Source organism: Orycteropus afer, unplaced genomic scaffold (genome assembly GCF_000298275.1).
Source record: "Orycteropus afer afer isolate SDZICR_OR568_19922 unplaced genomic scaffold, OryAfe1.0 scaffold00354, whole genome shotgun sequence".
Taxonomy (NCBI): domain Eukaryota; kingdom Metazoa; phylum Chordata; class Mammalia; order Tubulidentata; family Orycteropodidae; genus Orycteropus; species Orycteropus afer.
In genome coordinates this window covers 948,494-973,606 of record NW_006921941.1, presented here as the reverse complement: position 1 = coordinate 973,606, position 25,113 = coordinate 948,494, and the positions used below count along the sequence as shown (strand labels likewise).

The 25,113-nt window shown below is 42.0% G+C and overlaps 1 protein-coding gene across 1 annotated transcript in view; it reads left to right on the top strand.

Annotated features, from left to right (window-relative positions):
• Positions 1 to 25,113, top strand: part of SFXN5 (sideroflexin 5) — a 144,115-nt gene that overhangs the window by 49,180 nt on the left and 69,822 nt on the right. The window contains exons 4-6 of the mRNA XM_007952605.2: positions 2,823 to 2,849; positions 3,404 to 3,458; positions 5,245 to 5,270. Of these exons, the coding sequence (XP_007950796.1) occupies positions 2,823 to 2,849; positions 3,404 to 3,458; positions 5,245 to 5,270 (108 nt within the window). The remainder of the gene's footprint in view (positions 1 to 2,822; positions 2,850 to 3,403; positions 3,459 to 5,244; positions 5,271 to 25,113) is intronic.

Sequence of the window (25,113 nt, the reverse complement as noted above, 5' to 3'; positions counted from 1 at the left end):
TCATCATTTCAGGGAAGTTCTCCTCCAACAAATCTTGGACAATTTTCTCAGTGGTTTTATTTTTCTCTTCCTGTTCTGGAATTCCAATGAATTCCTTTTGAATATCCCACATGAACCTTAGACTTTCTTCATTTTGTCTTGATCTTTTTTCTGATTGATCCTTTTCCAAAGAAGTATTCAGGTGTTTGTCTTCAATCTCATTAATTCTGTCTTCCATTGCATCAATTGCAGTCCTTTGCCCTTTCTATGTGTATAATATGTTATCTATTTCTGACAATTTAGTATTAATCTTCTGGATTTCTATCTGTAGATTTTGTCTCATTTCTAATTTTTCATTTATCTTGTCATTTTGTTCTTGTATTGTCTTTTTAATTGTTCTTGAGTTTTGTCTGTGTTTTCCTTGATCTATCTCTCAATCCTTTGAAGATACCTAAATATAGTTCTTTTGAATACCTTATCAGGGAGTTCCAATGCTACCTCTTCCTCAGGCATGTGTTTTGGGTCTGTATGCTAGTCCCTTGTTTCTCCTGCTTTATCTTGCTTCTTTGTGTGAACTGTAATGCTCTGTTGTCTCTGAGGCATTGTGACGTTTTTGTGTTTATATTTAACTGGTGATTGTATATTGGAGAGACTTGCCCACAATTTTCGTTCTCTTTGTTTAGTTTGTATGTTATCTACACAAGCAGGGTACTGTGCTGTGCTCCTCTATGCACTAGTTGACAGCACTTATACACACACCACCTGTCTCCTTTCCTGTTGTCAGCCTCTTGTATGTCCTTGCCGACCTTGGCAAACAGAGCCTATGTTAGGTCCCTGGAATCTGAATGAGAATGCTATCACTTTAAAATCCAAAATGGTTGTCACTTGTAAAGATTCAAAATGACTGCACCCTCAGTCACTTTAAATATCCAAAATGACCACTGCTTGTAAACATTCAAAATGGCTGCACCCTCAGTCACTTTCAGTATCCAAAATGGCTGCCACTTGTAAACATTTGCAATGGCTGCACCCTCTGGACAGTGGAAAGTCAACAGCTCAGGTTGTCTCCCTCCTTGCTGTTTCCCTTCCTAGTCATAGACCACCAGCACAGTCATCCCTGCAGCCCTTGGTGACCAGGGCTGATCTTTAGGTCAAATCTCAGGTCCCAACACCACTTGGAAATAGTCAGGCTTTTGGTCCCGTCAGAGTAACTGACAGTCCACAGCTCTGACCATCTCTGTACTCACTGTTTTCTTTCAGGCTTTTCCACTAGTTGGTGCCTAATCCACTTCTGTATAGTTCCTTTCAAAGCTCAGGGCTCCAGGATTATCTTCTGTATCTCTGTCAATTGACTTTTCTTTTCTTTGTTGAGGAGGGTCTGTGTGGCTTGTCTGCCTAGTCCTCCATCTTACTGGAAGTGCTTGCAAGCTTTTAAGACCCCAAATGTTACTAACCAAACTAGGATGTAGAACATTATTTTTATGAACTATTTTATGCTAACTGACCAAGTTTTTCCATGAGATTAAGGTCCCACCAGTTGTTTTTTGTTACCAGTGTTGCTGTTGGTTTGTTAAAGGACATAGTCAAGGAAATTGACTGGGGGGCTATTGACATCTAGATGGTGGAGGAGATTAGAAGAGAGTCTTAGAACCTCTCTTAGTTTGCTAGTGCTGTTGTAACAAAAGTGAGTGGTTTTACCAAACAGAAATTTATTTCATCATGGTTCAGGGGGCTTAGAAGTCAGAATCAGGGCACTGGCTCTAGGGGAAGACTCTTGTTCTATCTTCCCTGGGGAGGGGAAGATCTTTGTATCTTTCAGCTTCTTGGAGATCTCCACTAGCATCTGTCTTTGCTGCATTTGTGCTGCCTTGCTTCTATGCCTAATAAGCTGTTTTTATATCTCAAAAGTGATTAGATTTTAAGACACACCCACACTGAAATGGCCTCATTAACATAATGAAGAAAACCCTATTCCCAAATGGAATCACATCCACAGGTATAGGGGTTAGGATTTACAACATGTATTTCAGGGGGGACACAATTCAATCTATTACAGAGCCCCTCTGAGAGGCAGATGGGGCTAGTTTGGTGTGATGTTGTTGTTGTTGTTGTTATTTGCCATTGAGTCGGCCCCGACTCATAGCAACTCCTCCTTGGGTTTCCGAGGCAGTATCACTACGGAAGTAGGAATGCCCAACCTTCCTTCCGAGGCTTACTGTGATAATAACAGCTAAATTGATGATTAGTTTCTCCCATTGGCCCAGACTTGGTATATGTTACCTCACTCATCCCCAGCTGGTAAAATATGTGGTGTTTCTTCACTTTGCAAGCAGGTAAGTGGAGGCCCAGAGGGTCTAAAATGACTCTTAAGTGGTGTGGCCAGGATCTACACCCAGGCTTGTCTGACTTCTCACTGACCCTCGCTGGTCACTTCTGACCATGCATCAGAAGCTTCCTTTACAGACAGGCCCTAAGCAGGTCCGGTCTTCACCCTCTGTGCCAGGCTGTCTGTGGGTCAGGGCAGAAGGGTCTAGCTCAGGCTTTTACACCAACTTAGTCTGTGACTTTCTGATTCTTCCTCTGTAATAATTCTAGGGGTTGATTTGGAGATCTGTAGGAGGTCTTCAGTTCTTGCCTTGTGGGATCTGTGGCCTTCTATTGCTCCCAGATGCTCCCCCCCGGGGGCTGCTGGGCTTGGGGTGAGGGGGTCAGCTTTAGCCTCTTATGCATTTAGAATGATCCTTGGTTAGAAAATATGGCCTTGAGACTTTAAACTGATATGTGCTTTTCTTTCTCTCTTTCTTTCCTTCCTTCCCCCTGCCCCACCCCCCTTTCTCTTTCAGCTTTGGAGTGCACAGAAAATCAAGCAGGTAATTGCATTTTGGATTTTTTTCTTATCCCTTCTCTGTGTTCTCTTGGGCCCTGACCTGCCCTGTCCGGGGGACCAGCCCCTTCTCCCATGGCTACCGCATACTCAGATCTCCCCTCCCATTTGTTCCTGACTGCCTCACCCCTTCCTTCTCCATTGCCCCTAACGACCTGAGTTTCTGAGACTGGTGCTCAGGCCAAGCATGCTTTTCCTGGGCCATCAGAGCTCCAGGAAGGGATTGGGCTCCTTCCACAAAATCCTCATTAAGTGCCTACTCTGTGCCAGACACTGGGGATAGTGGCCCTATGGCCTTTTGGTCTCCCTGAAGTCAGCTTTGAAGGTTAGTCAGGAGAAGGGGTGTGGTTTGTGGCAAACATTTTGGTTTTCTTTGACCTGAGTGTGGGAAAGGACCAACTGGCCAGAAGGCAGATACAGCCACAGGTCCCTGAGTCTTGGGGAACAACCCATCTCCCTCCTAACTCCCCTAATGCCTCTGCTTGCCCCCTCCTCCTACTGTCACACTGTGCTCTGTCCCTGGTTCTTGGCTCTTGCCAGGCTATTCTACATCCGGACACCAATGAGAAGATCTTCATGCCCTTTAGAATGTCAGGTAAGCCCTGGGACCCTTCTGGCTCTGCCTCGGGTGCTTGCCTGCTGCAGTCACTACTGTAGGACATCCAGGTATGCTGGCCTGAGGAGGGAATGGTGACTGTTACATGCACAACTACACTGTTCACCTTGACCCACTCGTATAAGACTCTGACCAGGCCTCAAAATCACATGTGACGTTTTTAAAAATTTGCCTATCCTCTGGGCCTGTCCCCCTGCCCTTCTGACTGAGCAGACAGGTGGAGTCATGGCCTGACAGGTGAATTTGGTGCCTTCTCACCCAGGTCATACACTTCTGACTTAGTGGCAACCTCAGAGGTGACGCCTATCCACAGACCAGCCCTGGCTTCTATAAGGCACTCCTCCTCCTCTTCTCAGCACAGGACCAGGCTTTCCTTTTAAGCCATGCTTCCCGGTCATCTTTTAGGCAGTTAATTCCCAGATAAACTCCCTGTTCTCTGGTCCTGCTATTGATTCACCTTTCAGAATGTCTGTGTTCTGTTTGAACTACTAAGCACATCAAGAAGGCAGGATTCATATTCTGGACAGGCCAGTGGTCAGAAGGAGGAAGTAAGATCCCGGCCCGGGAAGTCTTCCAATCAGTGAGGTTTAGACGTCCAGCTCTGATGTAAGGGCAGTCAGGGACCCCACCCCTAGAGAGCCTGACTGTATGGGATGAGAGAATAAACAACCAGGGACTAGACGCCAGCATGCACATCAGTAGTTTGTGCCCAGTGACCCTTGCTTTGCCTTCAGGACCTTCAAGGCAACAAAGGCTCCAAGCATCTTATAGCTGGGCTGTAGGTGCGCCCCAGCCCCTGCACAGGGCATAGCAGGAGACCTCAAGCTCTCACCCTGAGCCTGACTTCTCTTGTAATTCTTGAACCCAGAGGGGGGTTAGTAGGTTAGCGATGGTACATGGGCATGCACAAGTATGCACTCTCAGGTCGCTGGGACAGGAGGCTGCCCACTGATGACCACAGTGGGGATCGTGGCAGGAGCCTTGCTATAGTGTTGGGCCAGGAACACAGAGGAGATGGCCACCAGGACCTGGTTGTACTTCATGTCAGCTCTCTACTATTCTCCTGAGGGGTGTCTAAAAAGCTCAGACACTTAGAGGTACACATCTCAAGTGTGGAGGGAATTCCCTCTCTAGAAATAGCTCATGGTGCTGGGAAGTAAGGGCTTGTGCTAGACAAACAAACTTAGAGGAGAAGAAGGCTACTTGGGCTCTTGGAAGATGGCCAGTTTTGTGTAGTGAGTGTGGGCAAGGGGGCGTATGCCTCGTAGAGGAAATCACTATTACTGAGTGGTGAAGTGGTGGCGCCCCAGGCAGGGGCAACCTTGCTTTCAGGCTGGGCCTCTGGGTTTTACAAGGGAATGGAGAGAGGGAGGCTGGGGACAAGGGAAGCTCTCTCCCCACTCAGGACAGATGGCTGGGAAGGGCGAGCTGGGGAAAGGTCTGGGAGCTGGAAGTGCCTCCTGCCTAACTGATCTAAGTCCGTCCATCAGTCAAGGCCTTGACTCACTCATACTCACTCACTGCTGTTGAGTCGGATCCGACTCATAGCGACCCCTCCTTGGGTTTCCAGGGCAATATCACTATGGAAGTAGATTGTTCAACCTTCCTTCTGAGGAGTGGCTGGTGGGTTTGAACCGCCAGCCTCCTGGTTAGCAGTCAAGTGCCTTAGGCACTGTGCCACCAGAGCTCCCAAGCTCAAAAGGCTTCTCACCTAGGAAGGAATGGAAGTAGGATTATAAAACCTCTTTTCTCTCCCCTCCCACAGGATACATTCCTTTTGGCACGCCAATTGTAAGTATTGCCTTCAAAAGATTCTTTTCTAAAAAAATTGTTCATAAATGTTTGAGTGATTTGTTGGGTTAAGATAAATTCCTAGAGGGGAATTATTGGGAAAAAAAATGGTATACGTTTCTTCTTAATTCTGATGAGCATCATTAAACTTCTTTCCATAAAAAGTGCACCAGTTTACACCCAGCACAGAGTCTGAAAATGTCTTTGGGTGCATATTTTCAACCTTAAATATTGCTATAGGACATGGTGGTTACAGGGAAGTCTCCCCAAGCAGGAAAATAAGGATGCCATCTTAAATTAATTCAGAAAGGGATTTCAGTATTCTTTTTATTCAATTTTGGAATCAGGGTTAGGTTTACTCTTACATTTCTGCCTTTTTTAGAATAAAACAAACATGCAGAATGGTGCACTCATTGTAAATGTACAGCTTGACAAATGTCTATAAAGTGAACACATCCATATAAATATCATTTAGATAAAGATTTAGAACATTATCTTAGAAATCTCTCATGTCCCTCCTACTCAGTACCTCCAAAAGGAACCACTTTGGGGAATGTCATCACTGTAGTCTAACTCTGCCTGTTGTTGAATTTACATAAGTGGAATCATCAGTATGTATTTTTTTGTGTTCGTTTTCTTTCACTCAACATTGTGAGACTCATCTATATTGTTATATGTATTTTGTTCTTTTTTATTGCTGTGTGATATTCCATCATTATGAATATATTAAAATTTCTTTATCCATCTACTGTTGCTGAACATTTGGGTCGTTTTGAGTTTGCTGACAATAAATAGTTGTGTTGTGAACATGCTTATACAAGTCTTTGAGGGGACATATACCCTCATTTCTCTTAGCTATATACCTAAAAAAAACATAAAACAAACTCACTGCTGTCAAGTCAGATCTGACTCATAGCGACCCCTCCTTGGGTTTCTGAAGCGGTATCACTACGGAAGTAGATTGGCCAACCTTCCTTCCAAGGAGTGGCTGGTGGGTTTGAACCACCAGCCTTCTGGTTAGCAGTCAAGTGCCTTAGGCACTATGCTACCTACCTAGCAGAATAAAATATAAAATCTGAATAGACCTGTAACTACTGGCCTCAAATTATTTTCTAGATGACTACATTCAAAAGAATAGTCAAACTCAATTTTTAAAGAACTTCCAAAAGAGGATGAAAAAGGTGAAATGTACCCAAATTCATTTGTGAGGCTACTATAACTTTGAGACCCACCAAAGAAGTAAGTATAAGAGAAAAATTGCAGACCTGTATCAGTTATGAAATTATATGTAAAAATTCTAAATAAAATAATACCAAATTGAATCCAGCAATGTATTAAAAAACATCATAACCAAATAATTTTTACCAAGAATGGTAGCACTGGAGAATTTATTAATATAATTAATCACATTAACAAATTGAAGAAGGAACATGATCAGTCATCTCAGTAGACACATACATAAAAAGCATTTTTTAAAAATATAACTTGATTTAATGATTTAAAAGAAAAAAATAGCAGAGTAGGTCTAAAAGGGAACTTCCTTAACTTGATAGCTTATCTACCAACCCTCCCACCCCCCCAAAAAAAATCCTATCCCATAGAAAGTACCATTCTTAATGATGAAACAAGAGTCAACCACTCTGATGGAGCAAGTAGTTAGACCCGTGTGCTCAAGACCGTGGTCTCAGGGGACATCAAGCTCAACTGGCATAACATACTACACAAAATCTACAACATACTACACAAAAAATTGTTCTACGTCCTGCTTTGGTGAGTAGGAACTGGGGTCTTAAAAGCTTGCAAGCAGCCATCTAGATGCAACGGAGGGTCTCTCCTCGTCCACAGCAAAGAAAAATGAAGAAAACCAAAGATGCATGGAGTCAATTAGTCCAAAGGACTAGTAGACCATGTAAACATCAGCCTATGTGAGCATGAGACCAGAAGAACTAGATGGTGCCCAGTTACCACTGTCATCCACTCAGAAAGGGATCAGTGCAGAAGATCCTGGATAGAGTGGGAGAACAATGTGGAAAAAACTCAAAATCATAAAAAAGACCAGGCTTACTGGTCTGATAGAGCCTGGTGAAACCCCCGAGACCATGGCCCCTAGTTAGCCTTCATGCCTGGAATTGAACTCACTCCCATGGTTTCTAGCCAAACAATACACAGGCATATAGGGTGAACATTTACATCAGGTTGATACACTCCTAAGAACGCTCAATCATGGGAGAACAGAAGGGCAGTTTTTGCACAGGGAGATAGCTCAGGGGGCAGGAATATATAGGAAAGAAGGACACAGGGAAGAGGAAACTACAGAGAGGAAGTAGGAAGAGAGCTCTTGCATTGGGGGAATTACAGTCAATGCCATGAAACAAAATGTGAACTGCATGGAAAATGAATTTGCTCTGTAAAACGTTCACCCAAATCACAATTTAAAAAAAAAGAAAAAAGATGAAACAATAAAGATAATTTTTTAATGTTCAGAACAGGGCAAGAAAGCCTGATAATGCTGCTTCTGTTCACCATTTTCCTGGGAGACTACCATGTGTAGTAAAAGATGAAAAAATAAGTAACTAGTATTAGGACTAGCTCTAGTAGCATAGTGCCTAAGGCACTTGACTGCTAACCAGAAGGCTGGTGGTTCAAACCCACCGGCCACTCCTCAGAAGGAAGGTTGGGCAATCTACTTCCATAGTGATACTGCCTCGGAAACCCAAGGAGGGGTCACTATGAGTCAGGTCTGACTCAACGGTACATAACAACAACAATAGTATTAGGACTGGAAAGGAAGAAACAAAAATATTCTTGAGAATAGGCAAACTATTAGAACAACTAAGTGTTTAAAAGATTTCTAGATGTAAGACAAATATACAACAGTGTTTGTACCTGTAAACCTATAACCAACATCCGACTCATAGCAACCCCTCCTTGGGTTTCCAAGGCATATACACATATACCCCCAGTATCCCTGTTCATTAAATATTGTTGCTTTTAATTCTGCTTCATTTGGTATGAATATCGATCGCTATTCCTTTTAAAAATTTGTTTGCCTTGTATATCATAGTCTATACTTTTATGTAAGAGCGACATTTAATTTCAGTATCATATTGTATTATGTGTCTCTTATAGACAAAATATACCTTTTTTTTAACCATTTGAGAAACACTGTCATTAATTTTAAAAAAGAAATGTAACCCATTCATATTTATTCTATCATTGCTTATTGTGAACACTTACCCAGGCCATCAAATGGCTTGCTTGTTGGTTGGTTATTAAGCTTTCTTATTGTTTCCATTTCTTTTCCTGTTTATCACTAGAGTGATAGTTTTCATTAGTCCTTTTGGTTCTTCAGTGGTTTGGAAGGAGAGCATCCTAATTCTCTCCATTATCCTTCATCTTTAATTTTTACAGACAAGTTGCATAATATTTACCTTACCAATTTCAAGAATTGAATAATAAATATGGCCTTCCAACACTGCCCACATGGGAAGAGACTTTTAACATGCCATTTCATGATACTTCTCTTACCCTTGTACCCATACACACCTACCAAGTTTTGGGGAATAATCTGAAATCTCATTAGATTTATGAATCTTTTTTTTAACACCTATATTAAATTTCATGATTATTTAGGCTTTCCCCTTGTGTGTGTGTGTGTGTGTATATTGTTATGTTTGGCTTTCTGTCCTTGTTGTTGTGTGCTGTCGAGTCGGACCCGACTCATAGCGACCCCTCCTTGGGTTTCTGAGGCGGTATCACTACAGAAGTAGATTGTGCAACCTTTCTGTCCTTACATGTCTGGAAATGTCTCCTCCCTCCCCCCTTCACATACAAACAATAAAACCAAAAATTAAAAAAAAACCTCACAGCCATCGAGTTGCGTTTGACTCATAGGGACCCCCTTTGGGTTTCCAATGTGGAAAATCTTTATGGAAGTAGATTGCCTGGTCTTCCTTCTGCGGAGTGGCTGGTGGCTTTGAACCACCAGCCTTCTGGTTAGCAAATGCCTTAGGTACTACACTACCAGAGCTTCTGATATGCACAGTAATTGGCCTGATTCTCTTTTTCTTTATAGATAAACTTCACCACCACTCCCCCTCCTCCCCTTTGGATCTTTTCTATTTTTTTCTTTTTTTCTTTTGAGTTCAGAAATATCCCCAGGATTTAAAACAAAGCTCCTCACCTACATATTTTTTAATTGTGCAAGTTAATGCATGAATATGTTCTTTGGAGCTCAGATATACCACTAGGAATTTTTTAAAGAATATTTAAAATTTTTACAGGTAATATACGAAGGGGTTCTTTCAACTCAGAATTCAAACAGTATGAAAACAATGTGGAAGTCCTTTTGATGACCTTCAATCCCAAATCCACTCCCATCAGTGACTTCTTTTATAGGTTTGATGTGAGCTTCTAAGTATTTTTCTATGCATTTTCATGCACATAAATCATCTTTTAAAATTATATTTTTATTTTGTGTTTTTTCCTTTAAAATGTTAACAGTATACTTATTTATCTATAATTAGTTTATTACATTTAATAGTTTGCCTACATAAAGATCTATTTCTTTCATTCATCCATTTTTCCTGTATTCTCTTCCCTAGAGATGAATTTAGATTGTTTCTGATTGTTTGCTACTAGATACAACACTGTTGTGAAATCTCTCTATAAAGCTCTTTTTGCCCAAGTATGAGGCTTTTTTTTTTTTAATTTTTAAAAATTTTTATTGTGATTTGGGTGAAATTTTACAGAGCAAATTCATTTTCCATATAGCCGTTCACACACATTTTGCTGGAGCAAGATGGTATGTCATGGTTGTTTTGATTTGCATCTCTAAGGGCTAATGAGCATGAACATTTCTTCATATGTTTATTGGCTGCCTGAATATCCTCTTTGGTGAAGTGTCTGTTCATGTCTTCTGCCCATTTTTTAATTGGATTATCTGTCTTTTTGTTGTTGAGGTGTTGGAGTTTTCTATAAATTCTAGAGATAAGTCCCTTGTCAGATATGTCATTGCTGAATATTTTTTCCCAATCTGTAGATTCCCAAGTATGAGGATTTTTTAAGGGAAGATTTCAGAAAGTGTATTTGCTGTGTAAAAAGCTATGCACATTAAAAATTTAAATATGTATTTCCAAATTTCCCTTCAAAAAGCTTTACTTCATCATACCTTTGTAACACTGGCATTCATCTGTTTAATGTTTTTGCTGGTTTGACTGGGGAGTATAGTGTCTAATTATGGTTTTAATTTTCATTTCCCTGAGCACCAAAAGGATTTTGCTTCTTTTCATCTACTTATTGGCCATTTGTATTTCCTTTTCTGTAAATTTACATCCTTTATTTAGTCTTCCATAGGCTTTTTTTTTCTAAATTAATTTGTAAGAGTTCCTTACGTACATTGGATATTAATCTTTCAAGTTACATATATTGCAAATTTCTTCTCCCTGTTGTTTTCATTTACTCTATGGTGTCTTTTGGGAGCTCTGGTAGCTTAGTGCCTAAGGCATTTGATTGCTAACCAGAAGGCTGATTGTTCAAACCCACCAGCCACTCCTCGGAAGGAAGGTTGGGCAATCTACTTCTGTAGTGATACCGCCTTGGAAACCCAAGGAGGGTTCACTGTGAGTCGGGGCCGACTCCACAGCACATAACAACAACAGCAACATGGTGTCTTTTATTGTAAAAATAAGTTTTAAATATTGATGGTTTTAAATGTAATAATCTTTTCTTTGCTAAATTGTAAGTCTTGTCCCCACTTCTAATTTCTACTTCATTGATTAAAATAGTTTGTGAAAGTTGTGTCCAGAAATTAATTCTTGGATATGTTTATTAATTCTTTTGTTTTTGTTTCATTCGTTTGTGCTTTTGCTTTATAATTTCCTTTTTTCTCCTTTTCTTTCATTTAATTGTGGTTGGCTTTCATACTTCTTACCTTGAATGCTTAATTTATTTATTCTCATTCTTTCCTCCTAATAAAAGTGCTGGGAGCTCTGGTAGCGAAGTGCCTAAGGCATTTGATTGCTAACCAGAAGGCTGATGGTTCAAACCTACCAGCCACTCCTCGGAAGGAAGGTTGGGCAATCTACTTCCATAGTGATAATGCCTCGGAAACCCAAGGAGGGGTCGCTATGAGTCAGGTCTGACTCCATGGCACATAACAACAACAATAAAAGTTCTTAGTGAATTTGCCTCTAAGTGTAGTTCTTGATATATTTAATACATTTTCACATATAGTGATCTTATATTGTTATTTATAAATAATTTTGAAATTCTAGTTTAGAATTGCCCTTTAATCAACTAAGATATTCAGAAGAACACTTTTTCCTTTTGTTTAAATTTTACTTATTTATTTTTTGTTGTTGAGAATGTACACAGCAAAATACACACCAGTTCAACAGTTTCTCCATGTACAGTTCAGTGGCACTGATTGCGTTCTTTGAGTTGTGCAGCCACTCTCACCTTCTTCCCCTGAGTTTTCTCTCCCATATTAACACAAACTCCCTGCACCCTAAAATTCCTGTTTAATCTTTCAAGTTGCTTTTGTCATTTGATCCCATGTAGATTGTTCTTAAAAAAGCATAATGCTCAAGGCAGACCTTTCTTTTCTTACTAGTTCATCTAAACTATTGTATGGTTTCAAGATGACTTTAGGAGATATTTTTAGTTTAAGATTTAAAGATTATCTCAGGGCTGTAAATTTAGGGGTTTATCTAGCCTCCATGACTCCAGAAATGTGGAATTAATGACAATCTGAAATTCTGTTCTGTGTTTGTGCTTTTTTAATCAGCATTCTTCTATAGAATCTTTGATTAAAATGCTCAGTAATGGTAGCTGGACACCATCTAGTTCTTCTGGTCTCATGGCAAAGGAGACAATTATTCATGGATGCAGTTAGCCACCAGAAGAACACATCTAAAATTCAAAGTGTTTAGGTTTAAAGAATATATTTTTTTTTCCTAGTTTACCTTATTTCCAGAGAGTACAGCCTCTACAGTTCTGCCATTTGATATTCACTGTGGTTTTCTTTGTAGCAAAGTATATGATTATAGTAGTGAGGATTAGGATCATCTGTGGCATAGTGCCTAAGGCACTTGACTGCTAACCAGAAGGCTGGCAGTTCAAACCCATCAGTCACTTCTCGGAAGGAAAGTTGGCCAATTGACTTCCATAGCGATACCGCTCGGAAACCCAAGGAGGGGTCGCTGTGAGTCAGATCCAACTCAACGGCAATCAGCTTGGTTTTTTTTTTTTTTAAATATACATAACAGAAAATCCAAAGTAAGGGTTTACTTCTCTTTCATATTAAAGAAGCTTGGAGGTGAGCAGATTTCGGTAATGTCATCAGGAATTCAGATGTCCATTTTTCTTCATGCAGCCTTTTATTTTCAAAGTCAATTCATGATCCAATATGCCTGCTGAAGTTCCAATCATCATATCCACATTCCAGAAGGAAGAAAGAGAGGAAAAGTGAAAAGATGAACCTCCCAACTGAGTCAGCTTCCTTTAATGAGCCTTCCAAGAGTCCCTCACAACACTTTTGCTTATCTTTCATGTAGTATTTAGCTGAGTATATAGTTGATCCTCAGTTATATAGAGATTGTTATTAAGAAGAAGGCTGGTTATTAAGTAGACAAAAATTTGCCATAATAATTTTTACAAATATTCCATCAACCCTTAAGGGGGGGAAAAAAAAAAAGATGTATCTTTTGGCAGTATCATCTCTTTGCCAAACCAAAGAACTGGTTGGATGAATCAGCAAGTTGAATTAGGTCTCATTTCCCCATCAGAGACCAAATGGACCCTTCTAGAGTTAATGGCTGCCATGAACTGGGATAAACTGGTTAACTCCAGACATGCCAGCACTGTTTCTAGTTTGCATGGTGTTACTGAGGTTCATCCCATACTTTCCTATTCTGTCCTCATCCTCTCAAGATAGTCATTTCAGTGGTCCTGAATAGAATGAGAGCAGAGTAGAAAAGTATGGGATAAACCTCAATTACTAGAGATTATTGCAAAATAGCGATTCTAGTATCTCCTGAATTAGCCAGTTCTTCCCAGTTGATGGCAGGCATGAATCAGAATCAGTTCAGTGGCAACTGGTTCAACTGTTGTGGTCCTACAGGAATAACTTGGATGCTGATCCATTCCCATACTGTTTGGGAGTTCATGGTTGAAGCAGATGTTGTCAGGACCAATCCTCTCCCAGCCTGGAATAAACATTCTTCTGTGAATAATTGGGTTTGTTTTAAGAATAGGTTGTCCTGGCTTCTGAGATCCTCTATGAGAACCTGATTGAGGTAAAATGGACAGTATGACCCAGGACACCTGCCAGCAGGCCTGAGGGACAGCCAGAGCCAAAACAGCAATACTTATCTACCTCCACTTCCTATCCCATATAGCCAGAGCTGAAGATTCAGAACAGTTGGGCTAGAGGCCAGTTCCCTAGAGGAGCTATTGCAGGTGAAGAACCTGGTGGTTATCTATCTTGGCATTTTGACAAATAATTTGAGGACCCATTAGTCCTACTCCCTTCCCGGGCAACTGCCTCACATGGTGTGGAAGAGTATCATGGCTTCTCTGACACTTCTGTGCTAGGCCTGGTACTCACCAGCCACATCAGCAAATGCCTGGTCTGAAGGGGAGTGAAGGTTCCAGTCCACACCTTAGGGAAGCCCCTGGTCTGGTAGAGTGGGTAAGAAATATGTACATGCAGAATGCTTACCAGAATAGAAACGGGGGTGCCAGCGAATGTGTTAAGCACTGGGCCCTTGAGCAATGAAGACAGTGAAGCTGGAAGCTGCCTTGACTATGACACCTCTGGGAGCAACATCCAAGCTGCCTCCTGCCCAGGTGAGCATGCCCCTTCACACCTGTTCCACAGGCTTGCCTGAGAGTTGCCCCACCCCCACTCTGCTCACTCCTGGAGCTCAGGAGAAACGAGCTGGTTTTCTCCCAGAGGCTGGTGCCAGTTTAGTCAGCAGATTTCACAGATCCACTGGCACTCATGTAGTGTCTTATTTTAAGCTTAACATTTGAAGATGGGAACTTTTCCCCCCTTCAGTGTGTGGCAAAGACATCCCAATTTATATACAAGCACGACAGCTAAGCCAGTGCACCAAGGGCTGCCGGACGCTCCTTATTCCCACGGCTAGTATATATAGTTCATAGTCTTGTCTTCAGGATCTTCCCAGATGAGCCCCATCTACTGTGGCTGCTGCTTATAGTCCACATCTCCACTCCCACAGTTTCCACTAGGAGTTGTGTAGCACTGTCCTTTTTATGCACTTGCCACAGGGGAGAGGTCCCAGTGGTCTGACTCCATCCTGCCTTCTCTCCACTTCCCCAACTGCTGCCTTTGCCCTATACCCTTGGCTACTGTAAGGCCTTGGCTGCCAGGAATTAATTAGCTTTCTCTTGTTGGTCTGAGGTTCTCCAGACAGTTTCTGTGTCTCCCTCCTCAACCCTGAGTTGCTCACTGTACTGGTGCTCTACTTCCTGTCTCTTAAATTTAGAACCAACTCTCCCATGTCCAGCTAGGGCTTTGAGAAGTATAGACCACATACTCCCAGTTAATGAGTCCAGTGGCCTTCGATTACTCTAAATCTGACTTTTGTGTTGGAAAATTAAAAGCTTGCACTCTTTACTCTGAGTCTTCTCACATAGACTTGTTGTTGTTGTTATGTGCTGTTGAGTCAGACCCGACTCATAGCGACCCCTCCTTGGGTTGCCGAGGCAGTATCACTACGGAAGTAGATTGCCCCATCTTCTTTCTGAGGAGTGGACTTAGAAACCCCATGTATCAGAAGGCTCTGCCATAGGTCACCTCATCTCCAGGTGGGACCTCACTTTATGTCAGGACATTCTAACATCTTCCAACCCTCTTCATCCCAGACTTCTTTTCACACATTTAAGTCCCAATCCCAGTGTTTATCCTGGCCTGCATCTAGTATAAAGGGATCCACTAGCCATTTTGACCTAATCGGTGCCTGACGAGGTGCTGCTCAGTTTAAGCTGGAATTAACCAGTCAGGATAAACATTCATTTCACAAAAGATATTTTCTTTAATTTGCTGGAACTCTTTTAAATAGCAGCACTCCTAATGCACTGAAGTGTTACTTTTCAGATTATTAACCACATAAACCAGAAAGATGGAGAAAAAGTAGAAGGAAAAACCAGGAAGCTTGCTGGGGACCAGGGCCCATAGTGGGTCTATCAAAAATGAAGAGGGACATTTTGGAATTGAGTGTGTGTCAGGCGGAGGGAAAGGATATGATGTCAAAAGACTGTTACTTTACCAGTGAGGACTGTGATGGGTGAGAAGTGAACATGCTATGGTCCTGCCCCTGCAAAGTTTATGACAATTGAAAATACCATGGCTTGGTTCAGGCATATCTTTGTCTTCTTAGGCTACCTGGAGGAGATGACAAATAAGGTAAAACCTGAAGGATGACGAGTGATTAGCCAAGTAAAAAGGAACAGAGTGAGAGGGACAGTTACTTCTGCCAGCTCTTCCCTAAGCAAGATAATTCCATACCCATCTCCTGGCTTAAGTTTCACCACCCAATTATTTTCACATGTACTCTTGTGTCCTCTCTAATTTATTTATTTATTTTTAATCCTCCTCCTATCACTTGAGTCAGTTTTATATGGGAATTGGCCAAGAGTTTTGGGGCTGCTCAGTTCTTTCTTTCTGAGTCCCAATATCATCACCCATAGAATTTTGGCCAGTGGCCTTGCTTCCTTCTGTCCTTGTCTTCAGCAGTTTGTGTCCTGCTTCTAACCAAACAGATTGGGATATTTGAGGAAGTTTTGGCTCCCAGATTGAGACTTCCTCTCTCTGCAGAGATCAGAGCACTCTGAAGGAGGAAGCTTGAAGTGAAGGTGTGATTTTTCTTGTGACCCAGTTACTAGATTTGTACCGTAGGCCCCACTCCTGATCCTGTCCTGAGACTAGGCCCAAACACAGACCCTCTCCTTCTTGGAGCTCTCACAGTAGCCCCAGAGATGGGCTAGTGGTCACCAGGTGGGTTGATAAGCACAGCTGCCCCAGGAAGCAATAGTACCAACAAAGATATAATTCAAGGTACATTAGTAATTGTACAAGATTTTGGACCAAGAAGGACAACATAGTCACTCTTCATATGTGACAATTGCCATTATCAGTTAGTTATTGTTACTATAGTGCAGAGTAGCAAACACCTGTAAAATGTGAGTGGCATCCATAAGCATATATTCTTTCTTTCTTTTCTTTTTTTTTTTTTGGTAAACGTTTTATTGCAGTATGGGTAGAAGTTTACAGAGCAAATTAGTTTCTCATTTGACAATTAATACACATTTTGTTTCATGGCATTAGTTGCAATATCCTCAATGTTAATGGCACTCTTGCTACTACCTCCTTGTGTTCCCTGTTTCCATTTGCCCGTCTTTCCTGTCCCTTCCTGCTTTCTAGACCTTGGTTATGGGCAAATACTGCCCTTTTGATCTCCTGTGGTTGATTGTTTTGAGGCATCTATTCCTTACAGGTGTTGTTTGTTCACTGTATAGGCCTGTCTCTTGTTTGTCTGAAAGGTGATCCCTGGGTGTGGGTTCAGTTCTAGGTTTGAAGGGTTCTACTAGTGTCTGTGGTCCGACTCACCGGCACATAACAACAACAACAACAACTAGTGTCTATCATACCAGTAAGTCTGATTTTCTTTTTTTTTATATATATAGGATTTTGAATTTTGCTTTGCATTTTTCTCCCACTCTGTCCAGAGCCTTCTATTGTGATCTCAGTCAGAGCAATCAGTCACAGTAGCTAGGCACCATCTAGATCTTCTGGTCTCAGGCTGGTGGAGTCTGTGGTTCATGTGGTCCATTAGTCCTTTGGACTAATTGTTTCCTTGTGCCCTTGAGTTTCTTCACTCTCCTTTGCTCCAGATGGAGAGAGACCAGTAGTCACACTTAGATGGCCGCTCGCAAGCTTTTAAGACTCCAGTCACTACTCACTGAAGTAGGATGTAGAACATTGTCTTTGTGAACTATGTTATGCCAGTTGGCCAAGATTGACACTGTGGTCTCAAGCCCAGTGTCTCAGTTCCTCAAAGTTCTTGTTATAGCTAAGAGTCTTCATAACTTTACCTCCATATGTTCTACTATTTATTTGCAGCACATACTAATATGTATGTAGAAATAGCCTCTGCTAAACCTATATATAGTCTTAGATGTACTCTCATATACCATCCCACATCTGTTCAGCTTGCATATCTACCTGCGTATCAACTTGTAAATTATTGTTATTACTGTTATTGCAGGATTGTGTATGTAATAGTATTTACTATTGTTACCTTTTACTCTTGTGTACCTCCCAGTGTCTTCCTCTGCTGTGGCGTATTGTGTTGACCTCCCCCTTATTGTATATTGCTTTTTTTTCACCCATGTTAATACATATCTCCTCTCTAGTTAGTGATCTCCTCTCCCTCCTCCTCCATCCCTGGTAACCATCAAAGAGTGTTTCTTTCTGTGTGTAAATCTTTTCTTGACTTTTTATAATAGTGGTCATTTTTTTTTGTCATTTTGTGATTAACTTATTTCATTTGCCATATGTCCTCCAGGTTCATCCATGTTATGAGATGTTTTACAGATTCATTGTTATTCTTTAACATTGCATAGTATTCTGGTGTGTGTCTGTGCCCTAGTTTATTTATCCATTCTTCTGTTACAAGCATTTATTCTTAGGGATCTCTGGTTGGTTGGGGTTTGGCTGGTCTATATTAGGCTCAGCTAGGACAGGTCTACTTCTCATTGCAGATCTGTGGGTCAACTGAGAGCCAGCTGACCTACGCTAGACTCTGCTCCTCTTGTCTCTCATCCTCCTTGGGCCAGCAGACTAGACAGGGCATGTCTTACCATTGCTATGTCAGAAACACAAAAAAGGAGCCACTCCTGGTGGTCACCTTTCATCTAAATAATGATTGGCTTATAAAATAAACAATACCATCTGTGAATACTCTGCTCCCTTAAATAATCAATTATATGACACCAAACGGTCAATGTTTACCCTAAAACAAAAATGAAAAGGTAAGGAGGTCAGGGAAGCTAGATTAATAGAAACAGAACAAACAGAATGGAAATATGAGAATGTTGACACATTGTGAAAAATGTAACCAATGTCATGGAACAATTTATATAAAAATTATTAAATGGGAACCTAATTGCTGTGTAAAATTTCACCTAAAACACAATAAAGTATTAACAAAGGAAAAAAAAAAAAAAACCCCACACACCAAAGGGAAATCAAATACACGAGGACTCCGAGGCCTGGGTTCAGAAGTGGCACATGGCCACTTCCTCCCACATACTAATGGCCAAAGCAAAGTCAAGAAGGGAAATACATTCCTTCCACAAGACGGCTGTGCAAGAGTGTGAGTACAGGGAGAGGTAAAGAATTGGGATTGACAACTAAATCCAAGCCCCTCCCCAAAGCCCAGGGCTGGAGCCCTTGTCCAACACTCCATGCAATTGGGACTTTAATAAAAAAGAATTAGGAAGAGATGAGTGTTGTTATTGTTACAATCCATCTGAGCTTTTCCCTGGCCAGGTATGAGTCACAGTTCTTAATGATCAATGGATTAGCAATGTTCTTCCCAGTTTGTAGTGTGGGCACAGCTTTGTGCCAAGTGCTGTGGGAGACATCAGAGAGGAAGATCCGTGTTCTGCTTTTAGAAGCTCACTTCTTTTGAGGGATAAGAATTGTGTTCAGAGATGAGATGGGAACAAGATGATGCTCAATTGTGTGATTCAGGTGAGGGAGTTCAGAGAAATAAGAAACAGTGGTGGACAGGAGTGATTGGCAAATGCTAGGAAAGAACTAGATGGGAGGAGAGGAGTGATACTAACAACTAACATCTAATGAGCACTTGCTTCATGCCAGACAATGTACCAAATTCTTCCCATGCACTGTCTCCTCTCATGGCATCCAAAATTGTACCAGGATTGCCCCCATTTAACAGATGAAAAAACTAAGTGCTCAAGGAACTTGATTGTGGTCATAGCTGGTAAGTACTGGAGCCCGGATTTGAGCCCATCTCTTCCTGTGACCTAAGCCTGAGTGTTAATCACTAAGTTCCATGACTGGTCACCAAGGGGAGGGGGAACAGCATAGGTACAGATAGATGTGCAAGGAGAACAGCTGCTGGGAGGCTGGAGCCACAGAGGGGACTCCAGCCGTGTTATGAACTAAATGGAAACAGAGATAGGAGATGAAATTTGGCTGAGGTCCTGCAGCAAGACAGGGCTTGACATCTTAGCTGTTGGCTTCTATTTCCCTCTCCTTCCACTTGCCTTTGTACCAGCTGCATTCTGGGCTCTCTCCACTCGTCTGCATGGCCATGCCTGAAGCGTTTCCATCTTGGGAGAGATGCAATCCACTGGCATAGAAGCCGGGTGGGCTGGCCCCCTCTCTCTATCCTTCTCTTTCCCCGCCCCCTGCCATGCTCTGAAAAGGGCGGCGGGAGGGAATGTGGGCATGTTGCACCAGAGATATACATCTGAGAACTGAAGGGAACATTTATTTTTAATTTAGACTTAAAAAGAAAAAAGGAAGTTATAAAATATCTGCTCTTGCTCCTGGGAGTGTGCAGATGGTTCTCCGTTTTGCCTAATAGGGAATGGAGCTGGCATCCGCAGGCTTCTGGTGCCCATCCCCCTGATTGTAAGGGCCTGGAGGGCAGGATCCCCACTCCTCTTGCCAAACCTAAAATGGCCCCAGCACCCCTTTTGTCCAATTCAACTTGGTGTTCTGCTGCCTTCTCACCTCACCCTCTTCAGATTCTCCTCTGTTGATCTCCAAAACCTTCAGTCAGGACAGTCTCCCAGCTCTCCCTGCTCCCATGAGCACACGCACAAATACAGCTCCTTCTTGGCCAATAGCCAGCTCAACACTGACCTCTCCTTTTGTGAACTCCAACTCTGACGTTCAAAGTTATCAACTTTACACACACCCAAGAGGAGCCCTGGTGGTGCAGTGATTAAGCTATAGGTTACTAACCAAAAGGGCTGTGGTTCAAACCCACCAGCTGTTCTGCAAGAGAAAGATGTGGCAGACAGTCTCCTTCTGTAAAGACCATAACCTTGGAAATCCTATGAGGTAATTCTACCCTCTCCTATACAGGTCAGAATCCACTCAATGGCAATGGGTTTCAGGAGCCCTGCACAGTGGTTAAGCACTCATTTGCTAACCAAAAGTTCTGTGGCTCGAATCCACTAGCTGCTCTGTGGGAGAAATGTGGCAGTCTGCTTCCATAAATATTACAGCTTTGGAAACAGCCTTGGAAATCCTATTAAGCAGTTCTGTTCTGTCCTACAGGGTCACTATGAGTCGGAATTGACAACAACTGGTTTTATCCACACCTGGGTACCTCATTAAACTATCTTGTTTTCTTGTCTAAATCTTATAAAAGCTGTTCTCATGCATTTTTCTGTTTTTCTTTGTATTTGTTATGGTGAGGGGCTACAAAAAGGGCACGGAGGTAGTGTCTGATCTCCTCTAACTTCACAAGGGGAAGGAAGAATCACTATCAGTATCAAAAGCCCAATGCCAATTCCTGTGAAGTGGAGGTCAGGCACGTTGCCACTCTCCAACTTTTTTACCAATTCTGACACCAACCATCCACCCATCCCTTCCATGGCACTCACTGCTTCTCCGCTGCCCTAGATAATTTGTTGCAATGGTCACACAGAACTCACGATTATGGGATTTATTGGGAAAGTAACAGATTACAATTCAGGATCAGGAACGCTCAGGATACAAGTGTTCAATCAGGATAGCTTCTTCAGAGCCATGCTGCAGGCACACTGCTCTCTGGCCTCAGCCTCCGCCCTACTTGGGCAAATGTTAGAAAGCTCTTTCAGCTTTGCCAATACATGCCAAGAGTGGCACCCCACTTTGCCAGCAAGCCTCTTGCCTGAAGGTGCTCAGTTTTCTCCCTCTTTGGTCTGGGAAGCCCACTGCTCTGTCTCATTCTGGTCTCTTGGTTCTGCTGCCACCCTTTCTCTGCCATTGATTCTCACCATCTCAGTGCAAGGATCTCAAGTCCAAGGATATTGTTCACTTCTGGCTCTTCTTTTTGATGGTAGTGAGTCTTCCCTTTCTGCTTCTGAGATGGCTCATTTTAAGCCTCAGAAAAAAAACAAACTAACTGCAATTGAGTCTATTCTGTCTCATAGCGACCTCCTTTAGGTTTCCAAGGTGGTAAATCTTTATGGAAGTAGATTGCCCAGTCATCCTTCCACGGAATGGCTGGTGGGTTTGAGCCACCAACCTTCTAGTAAGCAGTCAAATGCCTTAGGCACTATGACACCAGAGCTCACTCTTTTTCTTCTTTTTTAAATTTTACTGTGATTTGGGTGAAAGTTGACAGAGCAAATTCACTTTCTATGCAGCAGTTCATACACATTTTGTCTCATGACATTGACTGAAATTTCCCACAGAGTAGCACCTCTCTTCCCACTTCCTCCCCATAGTTACCTCTTCCCTGTGTCCTTCCCTCCATGCATTCCTGCTCCCTGAGCTGTTTCCCTATACATACACTGCCCTTCTATTCTCCCATGATTAATCTCTCTAAGGAGTATATGTACCTAATGTAAATGTTCAGCTCATATGCCTGTCTTTTGTTTGGCTGGGAGCCACAGGAGTGGGTTCAATTCCAGACTTGAAGGGCAGCTAGAAGCCATAGTCTCAGGGGTTTCACTGGGCTCTATCACACCAGTAAACCTGATCCTTTTTTTTTTTTTTTTTTTAATGATTTTGAGTTTTGTTCCACATTGTTCTCCCACTCTATCCAAGATCTCCTACATAGATCCCCCTTCAAGTGGTTCACAGTGGTAGCCAGGCACCATCTAGTTCTTCTGGTCTCATCGTCATATAGGCTGAGGATCGCATGGTATACCAGTCGCTTGGACTAATTGTTTCCATACATCATTGTTTTTTCTTCATTCTTCTTTGCAGAGTTCCTTCATTTTAAAGCCTAGCAGATGGCAAAACTGACCAACCCTCATCTTAGGGTTCCATATACCTTATTTGCACAGTCCCACCCTCACAATTCTGTTGGAAAGGTGATCCAACAGAATGTGGAAATTATTGAAGAATATCATTAATATCACAAACAAGTAAAATTTTGCTGAAGATAATTTTAAAATGGTTGCAGCAGTATATTGACAGTGAACAGTCACAAATACAATCTGGATTCAGAAGAGAACATGGAACAAGGAATATCAGTGCTGATGTCAGATGGATCTTGGCTGAAAGCAAAGAAGAGCAGAAAGATATTTACCTGTGTTTTATTGACTATGCAAAAGCATTCAACTGTGTCGATCATAACAAATTATGGATAACATTGAGAGGAATGGGAATTCCAGAACAGTTAATTGTGCTCTTGAGGAACCTGTACATAGATCAAGACGCTGTCACTCAAACAGAACAAGGGAATAATGCATGGTTTAAAATTAGGAAGGGTGTGCTTCAAGGTTGTATCCTTTCACCAGACTTATTCAAGCTGTATGCTAAGGAAATAATCTGAGAAGCTGGACTATATGAAGAAGGATGCAGCATGAGGATTGGAGGAAGACTCATTACCAATTTGTGATATGCAGATGACACAACCTCTCTTGCTGAAAGTGAAGATGAATTGAAGCACTTTTTGGTGAAGATTAAAGAATACAGTCTGCTGTATGGGTTACATCTCAATATAAAGAAAAGGAATATCGTCACAACTGAACCAATAAGCAACATCACAATAAATGGAAAAAAGAGTGAAGTTGTCAAAGATTTCTTATTACTTGGATGCACAATCAACACCCATGGAAGCAGCAGCTAAAAAATCAGATGTCTTATTGCACTGGGTGAATGTGCTGCAAAAGACCTTTTTCAAGTGCTGAAGAGCAAAGATGTCCCTTTGAAGACTAAGGTGTGCCTAACCCAAGCCATGGTATTTTCAATCACCACATATGCATGTGAAGACTGGACAATGAATAAGGAAGACTGAAGACGAGCTGATTCATTTGAATTGTGGTACTGGCAAAGGACACTGAAAATACCATGGACTGCAAGAAGAATGAACAAACCTGTCCTGGAAGAAGTGCAGCAGGAATTCTCCTTAGAAGCAAGAATGGCTGACTTTGTCTTGCCTACATTGGTTATGTTGTAGAAGGAACCATTCCCTGAAGAAGGATTTCATGCTTGGTAAAATGGAGGGTCAGCAAATAAGAGGAAGACCCTTAACAAGATGTATTAACACAGTGACTGCTACAATAGGCTCAAGTACAGCAAAGATTGTGAGGATGGCACATGACCAGACAGTATTTTCTTCTGTTGTACATAGGTCACTATTAGTCAGAGCTGATTTGATGGCACCTAACAACAGCAAACCCCACAAGGGTGCCATGTACCTTATTTACATTATTAACAAGCTATCCAATCCCCTTGGTGGGCCACAAGCACCTCACATTTGCATAGTCCCACCTAGTCATCTAGTGGGAGTCACTAGACCATGGCTAAAGAGCCATACTAAGTAATTCACTGCACCTCAGGGGCCATATATTCCTCTCCTCTGGTGTCCACTATGGGAGCAGTAGAGTTGGTACATAAAAGATGCTCAGTAAATGGGCATAGGGTGTTGAATTCCCTCCTCCTTTGTGCTCAGGGGGAGGAGCTGGAGAAGGAGCACCCTCAAATTAAAAGTCAAGGCTTTCACAAAGAGATGAAAACCACCTAAGTGCCTGTTAACAGATGAATGGATAACCAAACTATGATACATACACACAATGGAATACTGTGCAACACTAAAGAATAATGTGAAACCATGAAGCACCTCTTAACATGGATGAACTTGGAGGACATTATTCTGAGTGAATCACAAAAGGACAAATATTGTATGAGTCCACTATTATAAAAAGTCAAGGAAAAATTTATATGTGGAAGGAAACTTTCTTTGTTGGTTACCAGGGATAGGAGGTGAGAGGAGGGAAAATTGCTAGATAGGTAAGAGAAAAATATTGATTTGGGTGAAGGGAAAGGCAATATACCAAAAGGGAGTGACCAGCACAATAACACTAAGGAAAAGGAAGGCATGGAAAGGTGCACAGGAGGTACAGACAACAAAAGTAAACACTTTTACATACCCAATATTACATTATCAGTAATAACAAACATTAATCTACAGGTGGATACATAGGTAGACAGCGTAAGTGATCAGCTATGGCAAGGCAAAAAGGATTATGTTCTGGTTAGCTAATGCTGCTCTGACAAGAATATATACCACAAATGGAATGGCCTCAACAAATAGGAGTTTATTCTCTTACAGTTTGGAGGCTTTACGTCCATATTCAAAGTGCCAGGCTCTAGGGATGGGTGAAAGCCCCTCAGCCTTGGTGTCCAGGTCTGCCTCCAGCTCCCGGCCCACTGGAGCTAGAGGCATTTCTCCACTCAGCTGCTGGCTGCTGAGACTGAAAAGCCCCAAGGTTGACATGTAAAAAGGCACAGTCCTGATGTTACCAAACCACATGGCAGGCCATTAACTTAAGTCCATTGTAAGTCCCAAGGTCAGCAGAGCATAGCAAGCTGCTGAGCAATGACACGGCTACATGCAGGTCCAAGCGTGCCGTAGACTAGAGACCATTCCCAAGGCTTCTCCTTATATACAGAAGCAAACCACATCCCAAAGGCAGGTACTCAGCTGCTTGTGGTAGATTCTACCATGGAGTTGATTGCCAATCTCATCATGTGGAATAACTACCACCAGCTGCCCAGCCACTCAATCAGGCCCAGCCAAGTTGACACACAAACATAACCACCACAGAATATATA